Source organism: Leuresthes tenuis, unplaced genomic scaffold (genome assembly GCF_036924035.1).
Source record: "Leuresthes tenuis unplaced genomic scaffold, fLeuTen1.0.hap1 SCAF_18, whole genome shotgun sequence".
In the NCBI taxonomy this organism is placed as follows: Eukaryota; Metazoa; Chordata; class Actinopteri; order Atheriniformes; family Atherinopsidae; genus Leuresthes; species Leuresthes tenuis.
The window spans coordinates 322,501-346,739 of NW_027325372.1; the positions used below are offsets into that span (position 1 = coordinate 322,501).

Consider the following 24,239-nt stretch of genomic DNA (forward strand, 5'->3'; position numbering starts at 1 on the left):
TGGATGGATGGATGGATGGAGGGATGGATGGTAGATCCATGAACAGAAAACATCATCCTGTTTCCTTAAAATACAAAAAATGATTGATGGTGCAGAGCTGTGCTGACAGAGAATGTAACCCAGATTAATCACTGAGGAAAAGCTAAATGAAAGCAAACCTGCATTAATATCCACTTCTTTCCATCTTTATTTTTTATTCAATACACTAAAACCCTTCCCTCTTATACAATCTGTGACAGAATATCTTTAACATCAAATATCAACATAAAACTGATGCAGACTTCCATAAAAACATGTCAAAAAGGAGGAAAGTGGACAACTAGAACCAGAACAGCAACTCTCCCATCATGCACTCATCCAGCATAAATCCCAGCTGAAAACAGGTCAGAGCTTCTTTGTTTAGCAGGAAACAGCTGATCACACGCATCAGCACCAGCTCAGAAGGACACAGACAGGTTTTACTTTGAATACTTGGTTCTTGACAAATGGCTGCATCCATCAGGAAGTGGAACAGAGTCAGTGTGAAGACACGCCTGCAGCAGTAAAAGGCACCTCCAGCTACCAGATAACCATCATCTGAGCGAAATCTCACAGGTCTTTAAAGAGCTCCTGTGCAGCTAATATTCTACAAGACAGTCAGAGGGAAGAAGAAGTCCTGAAGCAGAGAGCGTGAGCAGCTCTGCCGACGGCTACAGCAGCTCTATCTGCCACTGCTGACTCGGCCTCTCATCGCTCTCTGGCATCACCACGACGTGGTCCCTGTCGTACGCTTTGCCCCCTGAAGAGAAATAATCAGGATTAAAAAACATCCCCACCTCCACACTGAGGGAGAAAAGTCCCACATGTGGCTGAGAACATGTTATCACCTTTAACATCCAGCACCATGCCAGGGAACACAAGGCTGCTGATGAGACCCCTCATGTGGGCTGTCCAGGTTTGGATCGGCTGGCGGGTCTCGGTCCACAGAACCACCTTCGCTGCTGGCTCCATGTTACCGATCACCTGCAGGCTCATGACGGCAGACACCTGCACACAAACAAAGAGCTGGAATTAGGTTTTGTTTGACAGCTTTGAGATGAGACTAAAACACTTTTTCCTCCCAGATCCTTCGATGTCGGCTCTTCATATCATTGTGAAGCAGAATTCCCCAAACGTTGCCCCATTAACAGGGAACCTGAGCTGGGTTTAGACCCTCTGGAGACAGGTTAGTTTTACCCGACTGATGACGTGTTATTTTTTATGATCGTGAGCAATAAAAGAAGGAGCTCAGATGTTGATGTTCATCAGGCTTTAGGAGGTTAAAAAGCATGAAGAGTTTGGACTCTAGAGTCAGACCAGAGGTTGACCCACAGCAGGCGTGCAGCAACCCGACCACAGAAGAACTCAGGAGAACTTCACACTGACTGAGTCCACCATCAGGCCACGTGGACGAGCCTGAAGCCCGAAGGATGAGACCAAACCAGAACCTTTTGGTTTATCCCATGATGGATGCATGGTGGTGGAAGCATCATGGAGCTTAGGGCGACTTCATACGACTGATCAAAAAGTCCAACTGAAGTTTTAATTCTGAGATTTCTAAAAAACAGAAACATCTGAGTTTCAACTGGATCTGAACAGAACCGAGCCGTGTGAGGAGACCCAGGAACATCCAGAACTGAAGCTGCTGCAGTCAGAGGAACGGACTGAAACTGGAAGAGGTTCTGATATTTTCAGATGTGGCATCATGTGTGAACATCTGATGATGTTTCCCAGACTTTGGGACCCAGGTGGAACCATCATGTTTACCTTGTTTTTAATCAGTCCATCCTGGTAGAACCAGATGTCACTGAGAGGCTCCACCTCTGCCGCCGCCACCACCCGACCCGACTTCATCTCCTCCACGCCGCCCTGGACGGACAGGAAGTGACCGCTCTCTGTGTTCCTCACGCGGAAAAAGTGACGTTTCTGCAGGAGGAGAAAGAAACGGGAGAATCACAGAACAAAATCACACCAAGAAAAGTCTGAGGGAGAAGCATGAGAAGCTTTGTCTGAGTGACCTCTGACCTCAGCCATAAGAAGCTCTAACTGGGTCAACCTTATGTTTGGGTCAGAAAATTAACTCATGAACTGACTCAGCTGCAGGACCTTAGTCTGGATTATATCTAAACTCTCACTTTAGTTTGCTGTTCAGAACCTGGTTACCGGGTTAAACCAGATAACCAGGAGATAAGTGGAACCTGTGTCAGCTGACCATCAGTCGGTGGATTAAGAACCCACTCAGCTCTCTGTGGAACCCTAACCCTAAAATTATTAATTGTAATGATTATTATTGTATTATAATGAATTGGATTGAACTGAACTGTACCTTTGAAGTTACTTGAGATGTTATTTTTTGTAATTTGGTGCTTTATAAATAAAGCTGAACTGAATGTGTCCTGATGCATTGTGGGTATTCTGCTCTGTACACAGTAGCTAATAATCAGAAGAAGAAGAACCGGGAGCTCCTTAAACAGCGGACGAACCTGTCTGACTGGGTACATGGAGCCGATGGTGTGCAGGGAGCTGAACTTGGGCCAGTTGGTGATCTCTATTGGTTCCAGCAGGAACTGGCGCCCCCTGTAGTTGCTGTGTTCACATAACACCCAGCTGGAAGCAAAGAGACACCGTGAGAGGGTGATGTGCCTCCCAACCTCCACACACACATGAAAACACTGACCAGCCGCTGTTGACTCTGACGGACAGGATGTGGCTGTTGAAGCCCTCCTGGACCACGCTGAGGACCTCGGTGTCGGTGGTGATCTCTCGGCCCTCCAGGCCCTCCAGGCCGAACAGAGAGATGGAGGGAACCGAGAACGTCTGCACACACAGAGATGGATGATCACAGCCAGCCAGACAACAACGGACCTGATCACGTGAAAGCTTCCTCACCATCGGCACCAGCTTCAGGGAGTGGATGGAGCAGCCGGGGGGGCAGCCCATGCTGCTCAAACTGGGGTAGTTCCCCTCAGATACGACGTACATGTTCCCAGAAAACTGATTCTCCTCGAAGAGCACCCAGCTGGAACACATCATCACACCAGCATCACTCAGAGGTCTGTGGCCTCGCCGTCCCGCTCCTTTACTTTACTTCCTGGTTACTCACCTTCCTCCCACCACACGACACGACCTGGTCAGGAACCTCTCCAACAGCTGCTGGTTCTGGTCATAGATGTGACTCTGACCCTGGAAGTTGGGCTCAGAGTAAAGGATGATCTGACAGAGAAGGAAATATTTTACACAAATCTTTATGTCAAACCTTCATAAAATGACCAAACAGAAGAAGAACTTGAGTTGGTTCAGATAAAAGTTTCAGTGGTTTGGTTTTTGTGTTGAAATGTTTCATTTAGTTGGTTTACATCTGGAAGGTGTTTCTGAGTGATGCTAAAAGCATGTTGTGTGTCTCCTCCTTCTATGAGGAAAGGACCTGAACTGGTGGGTATAAAAAGGGCTTTAACTGTTCTGCTTTAATTTGATGACTAATAACTTTTTGAACAGCTTTAACCTAAAATCCTACTAAAAAGCAAGAGAAAGGCAAACAACAGCACACATGTCTTTAGATGGAAAGACAAAAGATGGAGACAGCAGAAGGAAACGGGCTGAGATTTCAGCTCAGGAGCTTTCTGGACGTTACGGATGATGAACTGATCTGGAAGTTAAAGGCAGCTGAGCACTCACCTCATGCCTGCTTCTTGAACTGTCCAGCGGAGCCTGAAACAACAAAAGGAAGTGAAGTCATCTGTATTCTCTGAGCCAGCTTTGTGGGCATCTGACCGGTTCTCACCAGTAAAACGGGCTGGACCGAGCAGATCCGGGTGTCCTGAGAGCCCCAGTCAGCGCAGTTGTTGTAGAAGCCTTTCTCCAGGATGTACTGGTTCCCAGAGAAGTCCACATGAGAGTAGGCTATCCAGCTGTGGGGAGGAAGAGCAACAGTGACCCGAGGACCGCGATCCGAATGCACGGCACTGAGGGAAGCAGGAGGAGGAGAACTTACACCCCGCTGAGAACGTGGATGGAGCGGGTGGAGGTTTTGAACTCGAACAGCTCCACATCAGGAATGGCCTCCGTCACCTCGAAGGTGTTCTCCTCCAGCATGCCCTCCTCCTCCTCCTCAGGCTGCTCAAACATCACCATCAGCGGGTCTGTGAGGTCCTAAAGCAGCAGAAAGGCAGCGGGTGTTTGAGTCTCCACCCTGAACACCGAGCTCAGTCCAATCCAACACCACACGGCCGTGGGGAAGCCGTCCCACGACCCCCCAGGACACATTACACCCAGTCATTAGTTATGGTACAAAAGAAGCACAGAAGCAGAGTGAAAAACTTAGTGAACCCCCTGATCCAGCAGTAAGTTGAATTAATGCTTTTCTGTGTGATGCATTTACATAATGTGAGGTGATCCTGTCCTCATCTGCTGCCTGCAGGACTTTAAGGCTCCTCATCAGTCTCAGACGACAGACGATCTAAAGCTTCAGCTTCAGAAGAAGCTTCAGGTTCAGCTTCAGCTTCAGCTTCAGCTTCTGCTTTAGCTTTAGCTTTAGCTTTAGCTTTAGCTTCAGCTTCAGCTTCAGCTTCAGCTTTAGCTTTAGCTTTAGCTTCAGCTTCAGCTTCAGCTTTAGCTTTAGCTTTAGCTTTAGCTTTAGCTTCAGCTTTAGCTTCAGCTTCAGCTTTAGCTTTAGCTTTAGCTTTAGCTTCAGCTTCAGCTTTAGCTTTAGCTTTAGCTTCAGCTTCAGCTTTAGCTTTAGCTTTAGCTTTAGCTTTAGCTTTAGCTTCAGCTTCAGCTTCAGCTTTAGCTTTAGCTTTAGCTTTAGCTTTAGCTTTAGCTTTAGCTTCAGCTTCAGCTTCAGCTTCAGCTTTAGCTTTAGCTTTAGCTTTAGCTTCAGCTTCAGCTTCAGCTTCAGCATCAGGTTCAGCTTCAGCTTCAGCTTCAGCATCAGGTTCAGCTTCAGCTTCAGCTTCAGGTTCAGGTTCAGCTTCAGCTTTAGCTTTAGCTTTAGCTTTAGCTTTAGCTTTAGCTTCAGCTTCAGAATCAGGTTCAGCTTCAGCTTCAGCTTCAGCTTCAGCTTCAGGTTCAGCTTCAGAAGAAGCTTCAGATTCAGCGTCTGCAGACACTCGGCTCCTGAAGCTGCAGCTGAAACTTGAATGCTATCAGTTCTCCTGAGTTCTCCTGAGCAGACGAGCTGCTGTTGATTCTCCAGCTCCGTACCTTCACAGCTTCACAGCTTTAACTCGCCTGATCTGTTTGGAGGGTTTCCAAACATGAGCATTACTGCTCTTATATACTTACAGCCTGGACGATCCTCGCGGAGCGCAGCTCTGAGTCACAGCCCCCCCACACCCTCCAGTCGTGGTACTCTCCCTCCTCCAGCAGGTACTGGTGGCCTCTGAAGCCCTCCTTCTCGTAGCCCACCCACCTGCAGCAGCACACAGACAGGAAGGATCATTCTGCATCCACTGAGCTGTCATTAACTCACTAACTCACTAACTCACTAACTCATTAACTCATTAACTCATTAACTCACTAACTCATTAACTCATTAACTCACTAACTCACTAACTCATTAACTCATTAACTCATTAACTCACTAACTAATTAACTCACTAACTCACTAACTCATTAACTCATTAACTCACTAACTCACTAACTCATTAACTCATTAACTCATTAACTCACTAACTAATTAACTCACTAACTCACTAACTCATTAACTCATTAACTCATTAACTCATTAACTCATTAACTCACTAACTCATTAACTCATTAACTCACTAACTCACTAACTCACTAACGCACTAACTCATTAACTCATTAACTCACTAACTCATTAACTCACTAACTCACTAACTCATTAACTCACTAACTCATTAACTCATTAACCCACTAACTCACTAACTCACTAACGCACTAACTCATTAACTCATTAACTCATTAACTCACTAACTCATTAACCCACTAACTCACTAACTCATTAACTCATTAACTCATTAACCCACTAACTCACTAACTCACTAACTCACTAACTCACTAACTCATTAACTAATTAACTCACTAACTCACTAACTCATTAACTCATTAACTCATTAACTCACTAACTCATTAACTCACTAACTCAGTAACGCACTAACTCATTAACTCATTAACTCATTAACTCATTAACCCACTAACTCACTAACTCATTAACTCATTAACTCATTAACTCACTAACTCACTAACTCATTAACTCATTAACTCATTAACTCACTAACTCACTAACTCATTAACTCATTAACTCATTAACTCACTAACTCACTAACTCACTAACGCACTAACTCATTAACTCATTAACTCACTAACTCATTAACCCACTAACTCACTAACTCACTAACTCATTAACTCACTAACTCATTAACTCATTAACCCACTAACTCACTAACTCACTAACTCACTAACTCACTAACGCACTAACTCATTAACTCATTAACTCACTAACTCATTAACCCACTAACTCACTAACTCACTAACTCATTAACTCATTAACTCACTAACTCATTAACTCATTAACTCACTAAGTCACTAACTCACTAACTCACTAACTCACTAACTCATTAACTCACTAACTCATTAACTCACTAAGTCACTAACTCACTAACTCACTAACTCATTAACTCACATTCCCCCCAGGACCTTCAGGGAGCCCACGCTGTACATGAAGGCGGTCTGCTGGCTGTCTGTTCTGGTCATGAAGTCCTTCATGTTGGCGATGATGGTCCGAGACTTTCCTGAGAAGTACGGCTTGTCATAGATCACCATCTGGAGACAAAGAGGAACATTCAGGAGGCATCGTGGGGGGGGGGCTGCAGGACACACTGTGATGAAGGTCTTCAGATCCTCACCTTCGGCTCGCTCGTGTTCTCCACCCTGGGTTCACCCTGAAAGAGAAACAGCCCCCCCCCCCCCGTCAGACGTTTTCATGTTAAACAGAGAAACAGCCCCCCCCCCGTCAGACGTTTTTATGTTAAACAGTGAAACAGCCCCCCCCCCCGTCAGCTGAGACGGTTTCATGTTAAACAGTGAAACAGCCCCCCCCCCGTCAGACGTTTTTATGTTAAACAGTGAAACAGCCCCCCCCCCCCGTCAGCTGAGACGGTTTCATGTTAAACAGTGAAACAGCCCCCCCCCCGTCAGACGTTTTTATGTTAAACAGTGAAACAGCCCCCCCCCCCCGTCAGCTGAGACGGTTTCATGTTAAACAGCGAAACAGCCCCCCCCCCCCCCCCCCCGTCAGCTGAGACACTTTCATGTTAAACAGCCCCCCCCCCCCCCGTCAGCTGAGACGGTTTCATGTTAAACAGTGAAACAGCCCCCCCCCCCCGTCAGCTGGGACACTTTCATGTTAAACAGTGAAACAGCCCCCCCCCGTCAGCTGGGACACTTTCATGTTAAACAGTGAAACAGCCCCCCCCCCCGTCAGCTGGGACACTTTCATGTTAAACAGTGAAACAGCCCCCCCCCCCCGTCAGCTGGGACACTTTCATGTTAAACAGCCCCCCCCCCCCCCCCTCACCACTTTGAGCGGGTGCAGTGAGCCCACATATGGCTGCTCCACCCCCCAGGCTGCTGGGTTGGGGTACCCCCCCACCTCCAGGACTCGGGGGGCACCCTGAAAGAAGGGCTGAGCGTACACGAGCCAGCTGAGGAGCAGAAGAAAGCAGGTGAGTGGGAACAGCCCTGAATGCAGAGGTGCAGCAGCCCGGCCTCCAGAACTCACAGGCCCGCGTTGATGATGACGGAGTTGGCCTTGATGGGGAACCCAAAGATCCTGGCATCCTCCGAGGTGTCCCTGAACACCACTTTCTTCCCCTCTGCGTTCTCCTCCGGGAAAAGACTGATCTCTGGCACGCTGTAGTCCTGAGGAACGGATGGAGAGCATTGAACAAAGCGGAGAAAAACAAAGGAATTATTCTGAAACTGGTGGTTTCTCTCTGCTGCTAAAGGCCCAAACACCCGGATATGTTCCATGAACAGAACCCCCTCCTCCAGGTTCCTCCTGTTAGTGCCACTGAGAGCAGCCAGACTTCATGGGTCTGAGGGCACATTTGAACACAGATACTCCCAATAATTACTACATAATTATATTCTAAGATTTCTTTATGAAGCATCATGTTCAGAACACATTTTCATGATGTACAAACTGATTTACAGTCATGTTATTAACATAAAAGTGTTTAAAAAGCTCATCTAAACTCCTGAGTGACAGCAGACTGAAACGCTGCGATACTAATGACTCAGGCACTGAATTATGTGGTGGGGGGGTGAGCACCAGCGCCTCACAGCAGAGGGTTCCTGGTTTGAATCCCAGCTGTTCTCCCCGGGTTCCTCACACCGCCCAGAAACATGCTGTTAGGCTAACCGGGACGGTCCCACGGAGCGGCTGCAGATGGTTGTGTGTCTTGTTTGTTTCTGATTGGCCCTGTGATGGACTGGCGTTCTGTCCAGGATGACCCCGCCTCTCAGCCAATGACAGCTGGGATAGGCTCACAGAGTCTCTGAAAAGCCTCCAGCTGATCCAAAACCCTGCAGCCAGAGTTCTGATGAGATCTAACAGCAGAGATCATGTTTCTCCAGTTTTAGCTTCTCTTCATTGGCTCCCTGTTAGATTCAGAATAGAATTTAAGATTCTTCTCCTCACATATAAAGCTCTTAATGACCGAGCTCCATCACATCTTAAAGATCTCACAGTTGGATATTTCCCCAACAGAGCACTTTGCTCTCAGGCTGCAGGTTTCCTTGTGGTTCCCAGAGTTTCTAAAAGCAGAATGGGAGGCAGAGCCTTCAGTTATCAGGCCCCTAAAAGCAGAATGGGAGGCAGAGCCTTCAGTTATCAGGCCCCTAAAAGCAGAATGGGAGGCAGAGCCTTCAGTTATCAGGCCCCTAAAAGCAGAATGGGAGGCAGAGCCTTCAGTTATCAGGCCCCTAAAAGCAGAATGGGAGGCAGAGCCTTCAGTTATCAGGCCCCTAAAAGCAGAATGGGAGGCAGAGCCTTCAGTTATCAGGCCCCTAAAAGCAGAATGGGAGGCAGAGCCTTCAGTTATCAGGCCCCTAAAAGCAGAATGGGAGGCAGAGCCTTCAGTTATCAGGCCCCTAAAAGCAGAATGGGAGGCAGAGCCTTCAGTTATCAGGCCCCTAAAAGCAGAACGGGAGGCAGAGCCTTCAGTTATCAGGCCCCTAAAAGCAGAACGGGAGGCAGAGCCTTCAGTTATCAGGCCCCTAAAAGCAGAACGGGAGGCAGAGCCTTCAGTTATCAGGCCCCTAAAAGCAGAACGGGAGGCAGAGCCTTCAGTTATCAGGCCCCTAAAAGCAGAACGGGAGGCAGAGCCTTCAGTTATCAGGCCCCTAAAAGGAGAATGGGAGGCAGAGCCTTCAGTTATCAGGCCCCTAAAAGCAGAATGGGAGGCAGAGCCTTCAGTTATCAGGCCCCTAAAAGCAGAATGGGAGGCAGAGCCTTCAGTTATCAGGCCCCTAAAAGCAGAATGGGAGGCAGAGCCTTCAGTTATCAGGCCCCTAAAAGCAGAATGGGAGGCAGAGCCTTCAGTTATCAGGCCCCTAAAAGCAGAATGGGAGGCAGAGCCTTCAGTTATCAGGCCCCTAAAAGCAGAATGGGAGGCAGAGCCTTCAGTTATCAGGCCCCTAAAAGCAGAATGGGAGGCAGAGCCTTCAGTTATCAGGCCCCTAAAAGCAGAATGGGAGGCAGAGCCTTCAGTTATCAGGCCCCTAAAAGCAGAATGGGAGGCAGAGCCTTCAGTTATCAGGCCCCTAAAAGCAGAATGGGAGGCAGAGCCTTCAGTTATCAGGCCCCTAAAAGCAGAATGGGAGGCAGAGCCTTCAGTTATCAGGCCCCTAAAAGCAGAATGGGAGGCAGAGCCTTCAGTTATCAGGCCCCTAAAAGCAGAATGGGAGGCAGAGCCTTCAGTTATCAGGCCCCTAAAAGCAGAATGGGAGGCAGAGCCTTCAGTTATCAGGCCCCTAAAAGCAGAATGGGAGGCAGAGCCTTCAGTTATCAGGCCCCTAAAAGCCGAATGGGAGGCAGAGCCTTCAGTTATCAGGCCCCTAAAAGCAGAATGGGAGGCAGAGCCTTCAGTTATCAGGCCCCTAAAAGCAGAATGGGAGGCAGAGCCTTCAGTTATCAGGCCCCTAAAAGCAGAATGGGAGGCAGAGCCTTCAGTTATCAGGCCCCTAAAAGCAGAATGGGAGGCAGAGCCTTCAGTTATCAGGCCCCTAAAAGCAGAATGGGAGGCAGAGCCTTCAGTTATCAGGCCCCTAAAAGCAGAATGGGAGGCAGAGCCTTCAGTTATCAGGCCCCTCTCTGTGGAACCAGCTGCCAGTTTGGCTTCAGGAAGCAGACACCCTCTCTACCTTTAAGATCAGGCTGAAACTTTCCTTTCTGATAAAGCTTATAGTTAGGGATGGCTCAGGTGAGCCTGAAACATCCCATAGTTCTGCTGCTATAGGCCCAGCCTGCAGTAACTCAGGGTTATGTTCTGGTGTCGCAGCAGTCAGTCAGGTCCTGACAGCCTGGACACACTTTCCTTTGGGCTCAAACTGTGACAGAGTGGGTTCCCTCTGAGAGTCTCTGGGACTGCACACAGCGACAGGATGTTGGTGGAAACAAATGTAGTGACCTGGCTGAAATGATACCCTGCTGAATGAATCCCAGATGATCCGACTAATGTCAGAATGGGATATTTCCCCCCAGTAGATGCACCCTGAGCACTGACTCCACTGTTCTTCAGCACCTTTCAGGGTGTGTGCAGTGAACCCTTCTCACCCTGACGGCTCTGCGCACCGACCCGATGACGAACCTCCGGGCCGGCTCTGGCTCCGCCCCCTCCTCTGGCTCCGCCCCCTCCCCTGGCTCCGCCCCCTCCTCTGGCTCCTTCTGTCCGTTCTGCAGCGGCTCCTCTGGGAGGCTGAAGGGGCAGGTGAGCTCTATGTCCCCCTCATCCAGAGCGATCTTCTCTCCTTTGAAGTTGGGCTTCTCATACAGCACCCATCTGAGGAAGACAGTGAAGGTTACAACCTCTTTGCAGTCAGTTTGGCTGAGTTTGCACCAAACACGGCATGAAACAGCCCAGGTGGAGGGGCCGCACTTTACTGTGATCAGTACTTTTGTGTTGGAGGATTTCTGATTGTTTGACTGCCCCAAAGGTCTGTCTCAGTCATTTTATGGTCACAGCAGAACCCTTTTGTTCCTGAAGAAAAGTTTCTTTTAGATTAAACTGAGGCTGAAGTGTTTCCCCTGGACTGATCAGCACAGCCATTCTGCGTTGTACAGTAGGTCAGAGGTCAATGGGTCGGGCAGAGGAGCAGGAAGTGATGCGTGAGGCAGTTTTACTGGTCTGACCAGCTCCCTCCCACAGCTGGCTGTGAGTAGTGAAGCCTTCCACCACTGAGGCGTGTGAGCATTCTCGCCTGCGCTGTGGGTGTGTTTGTTATTGAAAGAATTTGCATATCGACAGCACATAAGTGGCTGTCCTGAGGATTCTTTGAAAACCACCTGCTGACATTTCCACAGAAACAAGGCGCGGAATGTTGCCACGAAACCTCTGAACGTGCCAAAAGAATTCATTGTGTTCATTTACTGAGTTCAGAGCATTTCCAGACCTGCTCCTCACATGAATGAAGCTATCATGAAACCCTGACACCATTTCTTTGATTTATCCTACTTATCTGGACATGAAAAAGTCTGGAGACTGGATCTCAGAACCTTCTCTGTTCGGTTGGGCCTGAGCATTGAAAACATCACGGCTGGACTTTAAATGAACCCTCCCTTCAGGTCGGTCTTTCAATTCATGGAGCTGATGACTCCCAATAAAGCTCCTGCACCAATAAAAAATGACACCCTGAGAGCAGCTTCTGGATATATTTGCACATGAGGACGTCTGTCTGGGATAATTTTGAGTCAGTTTGTTCTGTTTCTGGGTATCATAGCCTCAAATGAAATCTTTTCAAGATGTGTTCATAAACTTTCAGTAAAACAGTATGAAACGGCATGTTGGACAACTTCAGAAAGGAGGTTCCACAACTTTCATCTCGCTGCTCTCATCCAATTATATTTCTACCTGATTTCTCTGAGCCAATCAGCCCTTAGCTCTCGTTCTTTTGGTGTCATTATTCTGTCACTCTGTGCTTCAGATGGCGTGTGCAACCAACCCTAACCCCCCCTCGTCCTCCACCTGTAGAGGAGGTGTTGAACCAGGGATGGAGGGATTTTCGATCGGATGGAAAGTGTGGAGCTGCTCACCCTCCTCTTACGACCCTGATGGAGATGGTTTCCTGCAGCTCCCAGGGCGTGGCGTCAATGATATCACTTCGCACCTCGATCCTTTGGCCGCACATCCCCGGCTGATCAAAGATGTACATCTAACAAAGAGGACAGTTGGGATGAGAAATTCCTTCAGAACATTTCAGACTCAATAATAACGAAGATTCATGTTGGAGCGCAGTGGGGTGATCAGAGAGAGCTGGTGTGCAGAGCCAAATGTTCCACCTCCTCCTCCTCAGAACATTTATTTAACAGCAGAACTGACACAGTCTTAAGGTGCATCAGTTTACAGAACTCAGCTCAGACCTTCGGCTCCTAACAAAGCCCCTCCTCTGGTCCAGAGTTAGTGTTCTGGGATGTAAGGGTCAGTAAGAGCTGTGCAGTTCTGGGATGTAAGGGTCAGTAAGAGCTGCTCAGTTCTGGGATGTAAGGGTCAGTAAGAGCTGCTCAGTTATGGGATGTAAGGCTCAGTAAGAGCTGCTCAGTTCTGGGATGTAAGAGCTGCTCAGTTCTGGGATGTAAGAGCTGCACAGTTCTGGGATGTAAGAGCTGCACAGTTATGGGATGTAAGGGTCAGTAAGAGCTGCTCAGTTATGGGATGTAAGGGTCAGTAAGAGCTGCTCAGTTATGGGATGTAAGGGTCAGTAAGAGCTGCACAGTTCTGGGATGTAAGAGCTGCACAGTTCTGGGATGTAAGGGTCAGTAAGAGCTGCACAGTTCTGGGATGTAAGGGTCAGTAAGAGCTGCTCAGTTATGGGATGTAAGGGTCAGTAAGAGCTGCTCAGTTATGGGATGTAAGGGTCAGTAAGAGCTGCACAGTTCTGGGATGTAAGGGTCAGTAAGAGCTGCACAGTTCTGGGATGTAAGGCTCAGTAAGAGCTGCTCAGTTCTGGGATGTAAGGGTCAGTAAGAGCTGTGCAGTTCTGGGATGTAAGGGTCAGTAAGAGCTGCTCAGTTCTGGGATGTAAGGGTCAGTAAGAGCTGCACAGTTCTGGGATGTAAGAGCTGCTCAGTTCTGGGATGAAACGCAGCTGAGTGCTTATAGGAACTTAATGAAAGGAGAAGCCATCACCATGAGCTCTCACCTCCAGTTTCATTGCCCAGAATGAGCATGAAATCAGCTCTACTACCTAAAGAATCCAGGTGTACACACTCACGTGCACACTCACGTGCACCCAGCAGCTTGTTAGGACACATGCCTCAGCACAGACACGTTGGTGCATTCAGCCCTGCGGCGTGAGACAGAGCCGGCCTATTGGTCCGCTCCACCTCCAGTAATCAGGCTGCCTCAGTGAGAACATGATCAGCAGCAAGCAGAAACAGGCCTGACATTTACAAGTTAATAACAGCCCCCTGGAACCGGAAAGGCAGCCAACATGCTCCATTAACTCCATAGGAACCGGGTCTGAGCGGATTGTGGTTATCTGGTGAGGAAGACATGGTTCAACCAGTTCTACTGAAGAAGAGCAGTTATCTCAGCGCCAACGGGTTGCAAAAGAGAAAACTTTTTAAAATCTTAAAGCTGCAACTTTGTCAAGGAGGGAAAAGATTTGAGCTCAGCACCAAAAGCTGACCGACTGCCTCTGTTGTGTGTGCAGACTCACCTTTCCAGGACGAGGGTTCAGCTTCCCGTGTTCCTTCTCCTTAGTGAGCTACAGAGAGAAGAAAGCATGAGTCAGGACAGCAGACTGGGATCCTGCTGAAAGAATTCAGTCAGGCTGAGGCTGTGAACACATCCAAAACGTCTCTAAAGCTTCTGAACAGACAATCCCAGCAGAGCCAGCCGGTCCAGCAGCTTCTGGGCCTGGCATGAAGAGGACTGAGACCGACCTGAAGTGCTCCTCATGCTTTTTAATGACTAACAGCTCAGAGCAGGATGGAAACAGTTCATCTGTGTTTCTGAACCGGACCTGGAGCACAGCTGGGAGTTTGGAGGGTTCACTTTTACCGCTTTGAATGAGGAAGCAGGTTACCCCAGATTTATGTGTGTGTGTGTGTGTGCGTGTGTGTGTGTGTGTGTGTGAGTGTCAGGTATCATTTAGCCTCCCCTCTGTGGGAGCTCTGCAGGAAACAGGTTACCATTTGGATCATGTTACCAGGTTGCTGCCAGAGCTCCTGTTTCACTGCCCTAATTTCATCTGGAAAAGTGTTTAGAGTCAAACACACTGAGCCACACGTCATTCCAGCTGTGCCACACATCTGCAGTCACTTTAAAGACAAAAACATGGGCTCCGCTTGCTGTTGCCAGCCTTAAGGAGTGTCACACATGCCAAACTCATTCATGGAAATATAGTTATGAGAGTATTAAAAGCAGGAGCTACCAGATGCCTTCGGAAACAAAAGCATTAAAGAAGAACCGTGTCTCCTCCAGGCGGCTCACATTCCTGATGCTCAGACTCTGGAAACTCTGAGTGGGTGTCAGAATCTTGTTCAACAACTTCTGGAGAGTTTGGGATCGGAGGATGAAACTATTGGAGGTCCACTTTTACCTCTGAGCTCTGGTCAATGACGTTCTACCAGACAGTCACTCAGACGTTAAATTTAAGCATTCAAAACCAGCATAGTCCACCTTATGTAGGTCTATGTGACCGTTTGTTCAAATCCTTTTTAAAAAAAACAATTTTATCTTTTAGAAAACAGATAAAAGGGCTTTTACTCCATTTATCCATCTTTTTTATCCAACTTTTACTCCATTTATCCATCTTTTTATCCAACTTTTACTCCATTTATCCATCTTTTTTATCCATCTTTTACTCCATTTCTTCATCTTTTTTTAATCCAACTTTTACTCCATTTATCCATCTTTTTTATCCAACTTTTACTCCATTTATCCATCTTTTTTTATCCAACTTTTACTCCATTTATCCATCTTTTTTATCCAACTTTTACTCCATTTATCCATCTTTTTTTATCCAACTTTTACTCCATTTATCCATCTTTTTTATCCAATTTTTACTCCATTTATTCATCTTTTTTTATCCAACTTTTACTCCATTTATCCATCTTTTTTATCCAATTTTTACTCCATTTATTCATCTTTTTGTATCCATCTTTTTCTCCATTTATCCATCTTTTTTATCCATCTTTTACTCCATTTCTTCATCTTTTTTTAATCCAACTTTTACTCCATTTATCCATCTTTTTTATCCAACTTTTACTCCATTTATCCATCTTTTTTTATCCAACTTTTACTCCATTTATCCATCTTTTACTCCATTTATCCATCTTTTTTTATCCAACTTTTACTCCATTTATCCATCTTTTTTTATCCAACTTTTACTCCATTTATCCATCTTTTTTATCCAATTTTTACTCCATTTATTCATCTTTTTGTATCCATCTTTTTCTCCATTTATCCATCTTTTTTTATCCAACTTTTACTCCATTTATCCATCTTTTTTATCCAACTTTTACTCCATTTATCCAACTTTTACTCCATTTATCCATCTTTTACTCCATTTATCCATCTTTTACTCCATTTATCCATCTTTTTTAATGTAATAAAAGATGCGATGCATTCAACTGAGGAACGGAACATGTAAGAACTCATAGAAAGCAGATTTGACATCTTCTCACTCTGTCACTTCCTCGTCTGTCATTCCACTTTATCAAGCAGACATGTGCAGAACTGTGAGGATGAACATGAAAGGAAAGGTCACGGCCGTGTCTCTACAGGAACAGACGGATAGCTGCGATGGGTGTGGTGCACCAAAAAAAACAGGCACAAAATGTTCTGCAGATACTTGAACTGAACTCTGCAGGTAAAAGTGTGAATAAAAGGAAAGTCCAAACGCTGTCAGTTCTAATGGTTTATGTCAGAATATAATGAAAAAGCACCTGCTCCTCAGCAGGTTCTAAAACTCAGTGAATCCACCTTCAGATGAACACAAATCACACCGAGTCATTATTAACTAATTATTAAGTGAGTCATTAGTTATGGAACAAAAACTGAGACACAGCACAGAAGCAGTGAGTGAGAAACTGAGTGAACCCTTCCTGTTTCCTCAGGAACTAAGAGTAGCAGCCAGGAGCTGCTGATCAATGCTCTGATTAACTGATCAATGCTCTGATTAACTGATCGATGCTCTGATTAACTGATCAATGCTCTGATTAACTGATCAATGCTCTGATGAACTGATCAATGCTCTGATTAACTGATCAATGCTCTGATTAACTGATCAATGCTCTGATTAACTGATCCTCAGTCAGTGTGAGCAGCTCTATAAAAGCAGGAGTTCTGTCAGTTTAACACGATGCCAAGGAGGAAAGACACCAGCAATGATCTGAGAGAAGCAGCTGCTGCTGCCCATCAGTCTGGGAAGGGTTATAAGGCCATTTCCAGACTATCTGGAGTCCATCATTCTACAGAGAGAAAGATTATTCACAAGTGGAAAACATTCAGGACAGCTGTCAATCTTCCCAGGAGTGGACGTCCCAGCAAGGTCACCCCAAGGTGAAGAAGCCCAGAGCTACATCTCAGACTCTACAGGCCTCAGTTAGCATGCTAAAGGTTAAAGTTCACCCCAAGGTGAAAAAGCCCAGAGCTACATCTCAGACTCCACAGGCCTCAGTTAGCATGCTAAAGGTTAAAGGTCACCCCAAGGTGAAAAAGCCCAGAGCTACATCTCAGACTCTACAGGCCTCAGTTAGCATGTTAAAGGTCACCCCAAGGTGAAGAAGCCCAGAGCTACATCTCAGACTCTACAGGCCTCAGTTAGCATGCTAAAGGTTAAAGGTCACCCCAAGGTGAAGAAGCCCAGAGCTACATCTCAGACTCTACAGGCCTCAGTTAGCATGTTAAAGGTCACCCCAAGGTGAAGAAGCCCAGAGCTACATCTCAGACTCTACAGGCCTCAGTTAGCATGTTAAAGGTTAAAGGTCACCCCAAGGTGAAAAAGCCCAGAGCTACATCTCAGACTCTACAGGCCTCAGTTAGCATGTTAAAGGTTAAAGGTCACCCCAAGGTGAAGAAGCCCAGAGCTACATCTCAGACTCTACAGGCCTCAGTTAGCATGCTAAAGGTTAAAGGTCACCCCAAGGTGAAAAAGCCCAGAGCTACATCTCAGACTCTACAGGCCTCAGTTAGCATGTTAAAGGTTAAAGGTCACCCCAAGGTGAAGAAGCCCAGAGCTACATCTCAGACTCTACAGGCCTCAGTTAGCATGTTAAAGGTTAAAGGTCACCCCAAGGTGAAGAAGCCCAGAGCTACATCTCAGACTCTACAGGCCTCAGTTAGCATGTTAAAGGTTAAAGGTCACCCCAAGGTGAAAAAGCCCAGAGCTACATCTCAGACTCTACAGGCCTCAGTTAGCATGTTAAAGGTTAAAGGTCACCCCAAGGTGAAAAAGCCCAGAGCTACATCTCAGACTCTACAGGCCTCAGTTAGCATGTTAAAGGTTAAAGGTCACCCCAAGGTGAAGAAGCCCAGAGCTACATCTCAGACTCTACAGGCCTCAGTTAGCATGTTAAAGGTTAAAGGTCACCCCAAGGTGAAGAAGCCCAGAGCTACATCTCAGACTCTACAGGCCTCAGTTAGCATGTTAAAGGTTAAAGGTCACCCCAAGGTGAAAAAGCCCAGAGCTACATCTCAGACTCTACAGGCCTCAGTTAGCATGTTAAAGGTTAAAGGTCACCCCAAGGTGAAAAAGCCCAGAGCTACATCTCAGACTCTACAGGCCTCAGTTAGCATGTTAAAGGTTAAAGGTCACCCCAAGGTGAAGAAGCCCAGAGCTACATCTCAGACTCTACAGGCCTCAGTTAGCATGTTAAAGGTTAAAGGTCACCCCAAGGTGAAAAAGCCCAGAGCTACATCTCAGACTCTACAGGCCTCAGTTAGCATGTTAAAGGTTAAAGGTCACCCCAAGGTGAAGAAGCCCAGAGCTACATCTCAGACTCTACAGGCCTCAGTTAGCATGTTAAAGGTTAAAGGTCACCCCAAGGTGAAAAAGCCCAGAGCTACATCTCAGACTCTACAGGCCTCAGTTAGCATGCTAAAGGTCAAAGGTCATGACTGCACAGTTAGAAAAAGGCTGAACAAGGATGGCTTGTTTGGAAGGGCTGCAGGAGAAAGCCTCTTCTCTCTAAAAAGAACATGGCAGCACAGCTTAGGTTTGCAAAGCTGCATCTGAACAAAGCTCAAGACTTCTGGAACAAAGTCCTTTGGACAGACCAGAGCAAAGTGGAGATGTTTGGTCCTAATGCACAGCAGCACGTTTGGAGGAAACCAAACACAGCATATCAGCACAAACACCTCATACCAGCTGTCAAGCACGGTGGTGGAGGGCTGATGATCTGGGCTGGTTCTGCAGCCACAGGACCTGGGCACCTTGCAGTCATTGAGTCCACCATGAACTCCTCTGGATACCAAAGTATTCTAGAGTCAGATGTGAGGCCATCTGTCCCACAGCTAAAGCTGGGCTGAAACTGGCTCATCAACAGGACAAAGATCCCAAACACAGCAGCAGATCTACAGCAGAATGTGGGAAAAAGAGAAGAATCAAGGTGTTGCAATGGTCCAGTCAGAGTCCAGACCTCAGCCTGACTGTGATGCTGTGGTGGGACCTTAAGAGAGCTGTGCAGAAACCAAAGCTGCAAACCTCAATGGACCTTCAGAGAGCTGTGCATTAGATAGAGACTTTGATAAAGTTATTCTGTACATTTGCTCTTCATTTGATCTCACTGAAACATTCAGAGCGTGTTCTGTTCTACTGTAAGCTGTAATCTCTAACCCAGCTCCAGTAAATCAAATGAGCAGCTGTCAGCGGCAGCTTGTAAAGAAGCCTCAGTCAGTCCCCGTCGAGCAGCTCCAGCACCAGTCGGACGACATAGTTCCTCTGTCTTAATGTTCCTCTCAACTCCGGCCGAAACACTGTCATTATGTACAATTTAACCCGTTTATACAGAAATATCTCCAGAGGCCCAAACCCTCTACATCCACTAGCTCCCACTACCTCCCAGGTAGCAAACCTGTAACCATGACAACATGAAAGGATGACATAACTCTGCGTCCTGCAGCTGTTTTGGACTGCATTTTCTGACTTAAACAGGCTGTTTTATGATTTCTGAATGAGAGTCAGAAATCACAGAGAGCACTTTAAAGTGCTTTGTTCCCACTGATCGGAGCTGATAAAAACCACTGCAGGGTCATGAGATGCAGGACTGAAAGCAGATTAAACTTGTTAACAAGTTTGAAAAGCAAAGAAAATGCCATTAAGGGTCAGATTTTCCACATGTTGCTAACTACAAAAAGCAGCAAACACAACAAACATTGAAACCTTGTTTTTCTTAATCGTCTGCAGCATCTGAGTACTTTTAAAACTCGTTCAGCTCTGCAGTTTCTTCGGTTTAGTGAACTATTCAACTGTTGATGAAGCAAACCTGCAGGCAGCCATGTTTTTAACCATGTTCTGACCTCAGAGCTGCACTGAACCCTGCATCAAACCTCCAGATTCCAGGGGCCTCATGTACAAAGACCTGCGTGGATTTCCTACTGAAACATGGCGTACGCTCAAACCCAGAAACCTGTGCATGAATCCAATCACATTTCCTTTCTACATCCCAATTAACGTGGAATTGAGCACATGTGGGCACACTTGACCCCTCCCTGTCCCCTACTTAAATATGCAAATCATATGTAAATGAGCCCTGCGACTCCTCTCTCTGCACGATCAGAAAATAAAGAAAAAATAACGACTAAGACTTCTGAAAGAAGAAATGTGCTCTTTGACACGCTGTCCTACGCTATAAGCAGCAAATATAGGGGGGGGGGCTTTAATGCTGTGGGGTCTGAGCAGCGCACACAGGCAGAGGTGAAGAAGAAGGGGTCCGACCTTAAGGTGGATGTGAAGCAGAGACTGGCTGCCCACCGCCGAAGTGTGGCCAAAACAGGCGGGGGGCCAGGAGAAGAGGGGCCCACCCTGTTTGATGAGAGTCGGCCCAACTATGGGTGATACTGCTCTCTCAGGGGTGGTGGGAGCACATGTGGGTAAGTGACCTGGGTTCAAATCCCCTGCATGAAAGGTGCTACCTCCAGTAGGGGTCCTTAACCCCCTTACCCTGCCTGTAGGTCGCTTTGGATAAAAGCGTCTGATAAATGCATAACATAACATCAGTTTTAATCGTGTCTGAAATGTGCAGATCACTCTGAGGACTCATTGTGTTCACATTTATTCATTATGACAGCTTCCCAACATCACCTCTAAGTATCACCAAAGAATCAGCAGCTGCAGAAAAGAGCGTACGCCACTTTTTCACAGGCCCCGGGTGTTTGTGTTTGCATGGACTGAAATAACCCAACCATCCTGTGCAGGATGCAACAGGCTGATTTTATTTGTGCACATCAGAGATAATGATTAATCATGATGGTAAATGATTACGCTGATACGAGAGGAGTGGCAGAGAGTGGCAGGGTTAGTGTGTGTCTGCCAGAGAAAATCATTTGAGGACACGCTTTGATAAATTCCTCACAGGCATTAAAACGCTGACACAAGTGCAGACATGTGTAGCCCCCCCCCCCTGCTGTGTAAAATCATTGTGTGAGTATCATGAGTCTAACAGGTTTAGATCTCACTTTGCCACCTCAGACATGCTGGGACCTTCGTCTGTTTGAACGACTGTTGTTTGCTAAGTATTTGAACTAAGCAACAGGAGGGAGTCCTGCGATTCCCTGCCCCGGACAGGTGTGCACGCTGCCCCGGACAGATGGGCACCCTGCCTCGGACAGGTGTGCACCCTGCCCCGGACAGGACCCTGCCCCGGACAGGACCCTGCCCCGGACAGGTGTGCACCCTGCCCCGGACAGGACCCTGCCCCGGACAGGTGTGCACCCTGCCCCGGACAGGACCCTGCCCCGGACAGGTGGGCACCCTGCCCCGGACAGGTGTGCTCCCTGCCTCGGACAGGTGTGCTCCCTGCCTCGGACAGGTGTGCACCCTGCCTCGGACAGGTGTGCACCCTGCCCCGGACAGGTGTGCACCCTGCCCCGGACAGGTGGGCACCCTGCCCCGGACAGGTGGGCACCCTGCCCCGGACAGGTGTGCTCCCTGCCTCGGACAGGTGTGCTCCCTGCCTCGGACAGGTGTGCACCCTGCCCCGGACAGGTGTGCACCCTGCCCCGGACAGGTGTGCACCCTGCCCCGGACAGGTGGGCACCCTGCCCCGGACAGGTGGGCACCCTGCCCCGGACAGGTGTGCACCCTGCCTCGGACAGGTGTGCACCCTGCCCCGGACAGGTGTGCTCCCTGCCTCGGACAGGTGTGCACCCTGCCCCGGACAGGTGTGCACCCTGCCCCGGACAGGTGTGCACCCTGCCCCGGACAGGTGGGCACCCTGCCTCGGACAGGTGTGCACCCTGGCTTCAGCTCGACTACAGAAAAGGAGGAAGTCAGTGACACAGGAGCAGTATATGACTTCTGTTTCTCACACTGTGCACGAGCAGATCTGAAAGACCGTCTCCGTGTTTCGTTGTGTGGTGGCATTTCGTTGCCCTGGAAACCTCGTCTCTACGTGTTCGACACACATGTAGAAAATGTGTTCTTCATCTACTGTGTGCGTCTGCTGCATGAGGGAATGTGAGTGAACTCAAACCTCCCTGCAGAGACTGCAGTGACACTCACATAGGCGTCGGGGAAGGCTCGGTACTTGGACACCAGACTCTGTTCTGCTTCCTGCTGCTGGGACTGGAACTGAGGCCCTCTGTGCGCGTTATTCAGAAGTGAGGACCGGACCCCCACATAGGACTCCTCACTGCTGAGGCTCCTCTGTAGGATGGGGCTGCCCAGGGCCCCCGGCCCCTGGCTGAACATGGATGAGGAGGAATCTGTGGTGGAGAAGGACTTGTGGAGGTCTACGGAGCCGGTGGGGCTGAGCACCCGGTTGGGGCTGTTGGAGGCCGGAGAGCCGATGCTCAGCATTGGAGGCTGACTCATGCGGGTGGTTCTGGAGTCTTCAGTCAAAGATGAAGAGGAGTTCAGGAGGAAGGAGAGGCGCTCAAAGCGGGACCCTGCTGGCTCTGGCCCAGCTGCCGCCTCGCCCAGCTCCTTTGGCCCACTGGAGGTTCTCTCTGGCAGCGAGCCGGTGCGGAGCAAGGGCCGATGGGCCTTTTCCTTTTCCACCGTCTGCTCTGACCTGTAGCCTCCGAAGAGGACGCTGCTGTCCAGGCGGGAGGTTGGGCTGGGAGACAGCACCGCTCCGTTTCCATTCACCACCGGGGGATTAAAGTCCTGAGGAGAGGCGAGGACAAGCTCTGACACATTCTCTCTGACAACAGCTTTCAACATGGTTACATAAAATGTCTTTTAGCTCCAGGACACGTAGCTCTAGGAAAAAAATAGTTCTAGTTACTTTCATGTTCCCCTTACAGCTCAGAGCGATACTTTGGGCCATTTCTATACATATGCAGTCAGATCAACCCGAACCCAACACACCTCATTTAGTTCACTATAAGCCACAGGGATCAAGTTCATGACTTTCTTAATTTCATGACAGCTCCAGGCCTGGAAAAGGACTGAAATCTAAACTTTTTCATGAAGCTCAGAGCTCTGGGTCCAGACTGCAGCTGGTCCTGCAGGTGCCAGGACAGGTGAGTCCCCCTGTGGGGGGGCTCTGAAACATCCACCTCTGTGATTCAGAGGATTATTGTTCTGACAAAAGGACAAATACTGAGAGAGAAAATCTACAAAACAACCAAACTACACCATAAACACGTTGGACTCTGGGGTATTATTCCTCTTATTGTGGATGTAAAGGCTGAGAGGAGAATACCTTGCTGTTCTTCATCAGCTGCAGGGGAGACCGGGCGTCTCTGGCTACGCTCCTCTTCAGTCCCAGATCAGCAGGCAGAGTGTAGGCTCCATTCGAGGAATCGGCCACATCCAGCATCTTTGTGGGGCTGCTGAGGGAGGGGGGCAGGTTGGAGGTGACGGGGCTTGCAGTATCTTCCACAATGGGTGGCAGGGAGGAGACGGGGGCCGGAGGAGCCACCCGCAGGCCTGTGTTCCTGGGCCTCAGGGAGGGCCCCATGTTCTTCAGAGTATCCACGAGAGTGTCCATGTCGAAGTGGTGGGGGGAGCCTGAGTCAGGGGAGGCGGGGGGAGCCGCGGGGTCGGGGATCAGCTCCACCAGCGTGGCCTTGAACACTCCGGTGAAGGACTCGTCGGCAGCAGTGTTGCTGCAGGATGCAGAGAGCTGCTGTGAGTCGCTGCCTGACTTTATCCTCTCTGCCTCCGCCTGTCCCTCCCCTTCACCTGCTGCTGGCTCCTCCTGCTCCAACAAGCTCTGCCTCCACCCGCCTGCTGCTCTGCCCCGGCTCGGGTAAACAGTGCTGTCATTCAGGCTGCTGCCAGGGGTAACGAGTTCTGCAGCGGGGGGAGAGGAGGTGTGGTGTCTGTATGCTGTAAACTCAGGGGGAGCGGAGGAGGAGAGGGATCCAGAGTAAGATGGGCTTTCCGTTTTGTTGGGTTTATACTGAGTCACCCCCTCAAATCTATTCTTCCATTTATGCTCTGATTCGGGATCAGCTGGGTTGGACTCGGACACACCGGGGCTCGGTTTGCAGGCTGAATCCAGGCTGCCGTCGCCCTCAGTGATCAGAGACACTTTATGAAAGCGATATCTGGACTCGTCCTCTTCAGGCAGAGACGAGATGCTCAGTTTGGTGCTCAGGCTGCTGTAGCCCAAATTCATCTTGGCCACCGACTCCTGGCGACTCGCTGAGGCTGAAGCTGGCAGAGACCTGAACAAACAGAGACATGATGAGTGATGACAGTGACAGGAAAGCGTGAAGAATGACAGGCAGTCACATGCCGTGTCGCTAACTGGGTCAAGGTGTGAGGTGCAGGGTGTGACCGGCATTCCAGCAGAAACCACAAAACTATTCTGACTGACATGCACCTATTCAGGGAACTGACCATTTCTGCAGCTCTTTTCT

General features: G+C 48.4%; 1 protein-coding gene across 1 annotated transcript in view; it reads right to left on the bottom strand.

The window, feature by feature from the left end:
* Window positions 1–163: 163 nt before the first annotated feature.
* The window catches only part of crybg2 (crystallin beta-gamma domain containing 2), a 32,197-nt gene continuing 8,121 nt past the window's right edge, over window positions 164–24,239 (bottom strand). Inside the window, exons 4-23 of the mRNA XM_072371107.1 lie at window positions 23,075–24,044; window positions 21,928–22,533; window positions 13,918–13,965; window positions 12,293–12,411; window positions 10,817–11,042; window positions 7,760–7,899; window positions 7,556–7,682; window positions 6,885–6,920; window positions 6,662–6,801; window positions 5,299–5,425; window positions 4,010–4,167; window positions 3,800–3,926; window positions 3,694–3,726; window positions 3,122–3,231; window positions 2,908–3,037; window positions 2,696–2,835; window positions 2,502–2,625; window positions 1,786–1,944; window positions 867–1,026; window positions 164–778 (exon numbers count right to left, since the gene is read on the bottom strand). Of these exons, the coding sequence (XP_072227208.1) occupies window positions 690–778; window positions 867–1,026; window positions 1,786–1,944; window positions 2,502–2,625; window positions 2,696–2,835; window positions 2,908–3,037; window positions 3,122–3,231; window positions 3,694–3,726; window positions 3,800–3,926; window positions 4,010–4,167; window positions 5,299–5,425; window positions 6,662–6,801; window positions 6,885–6,920; window positions 7,556–7,682; window positions 7,760–7,899; window positions 10,817–11,042; window positions 12,293–12,411; window positions 13,918–13,965; window positions 21,928–22,533; window positions 23,075–24,044 (3,769 nt within the window). The 3' untranslated portion in view covers window positions 164–689. The remainder of the gene's footprint in view (window positions 779–866; window positions 1,027–1,785; window positions 1,945–2,501; window positions 2,626–2,695; window positions 2,836–2,907; window positions 3,038–3,121; window positions 3,232–3,693; window positions 3,727–3,799; window positions 3,927–4,009; window positions 4,168–5,298; window positions 5,426–6,661; window positions 6,802–6,884; window positions 6,921–7,555; window positions 7,683–7,759; window positions 7,900–10,816; window positions 11,043–12,292; window positions 12,412–13,917; window positions 13,966–21,927; window positions 22,534–23,074; window positions 24,045–24,239) is intronic.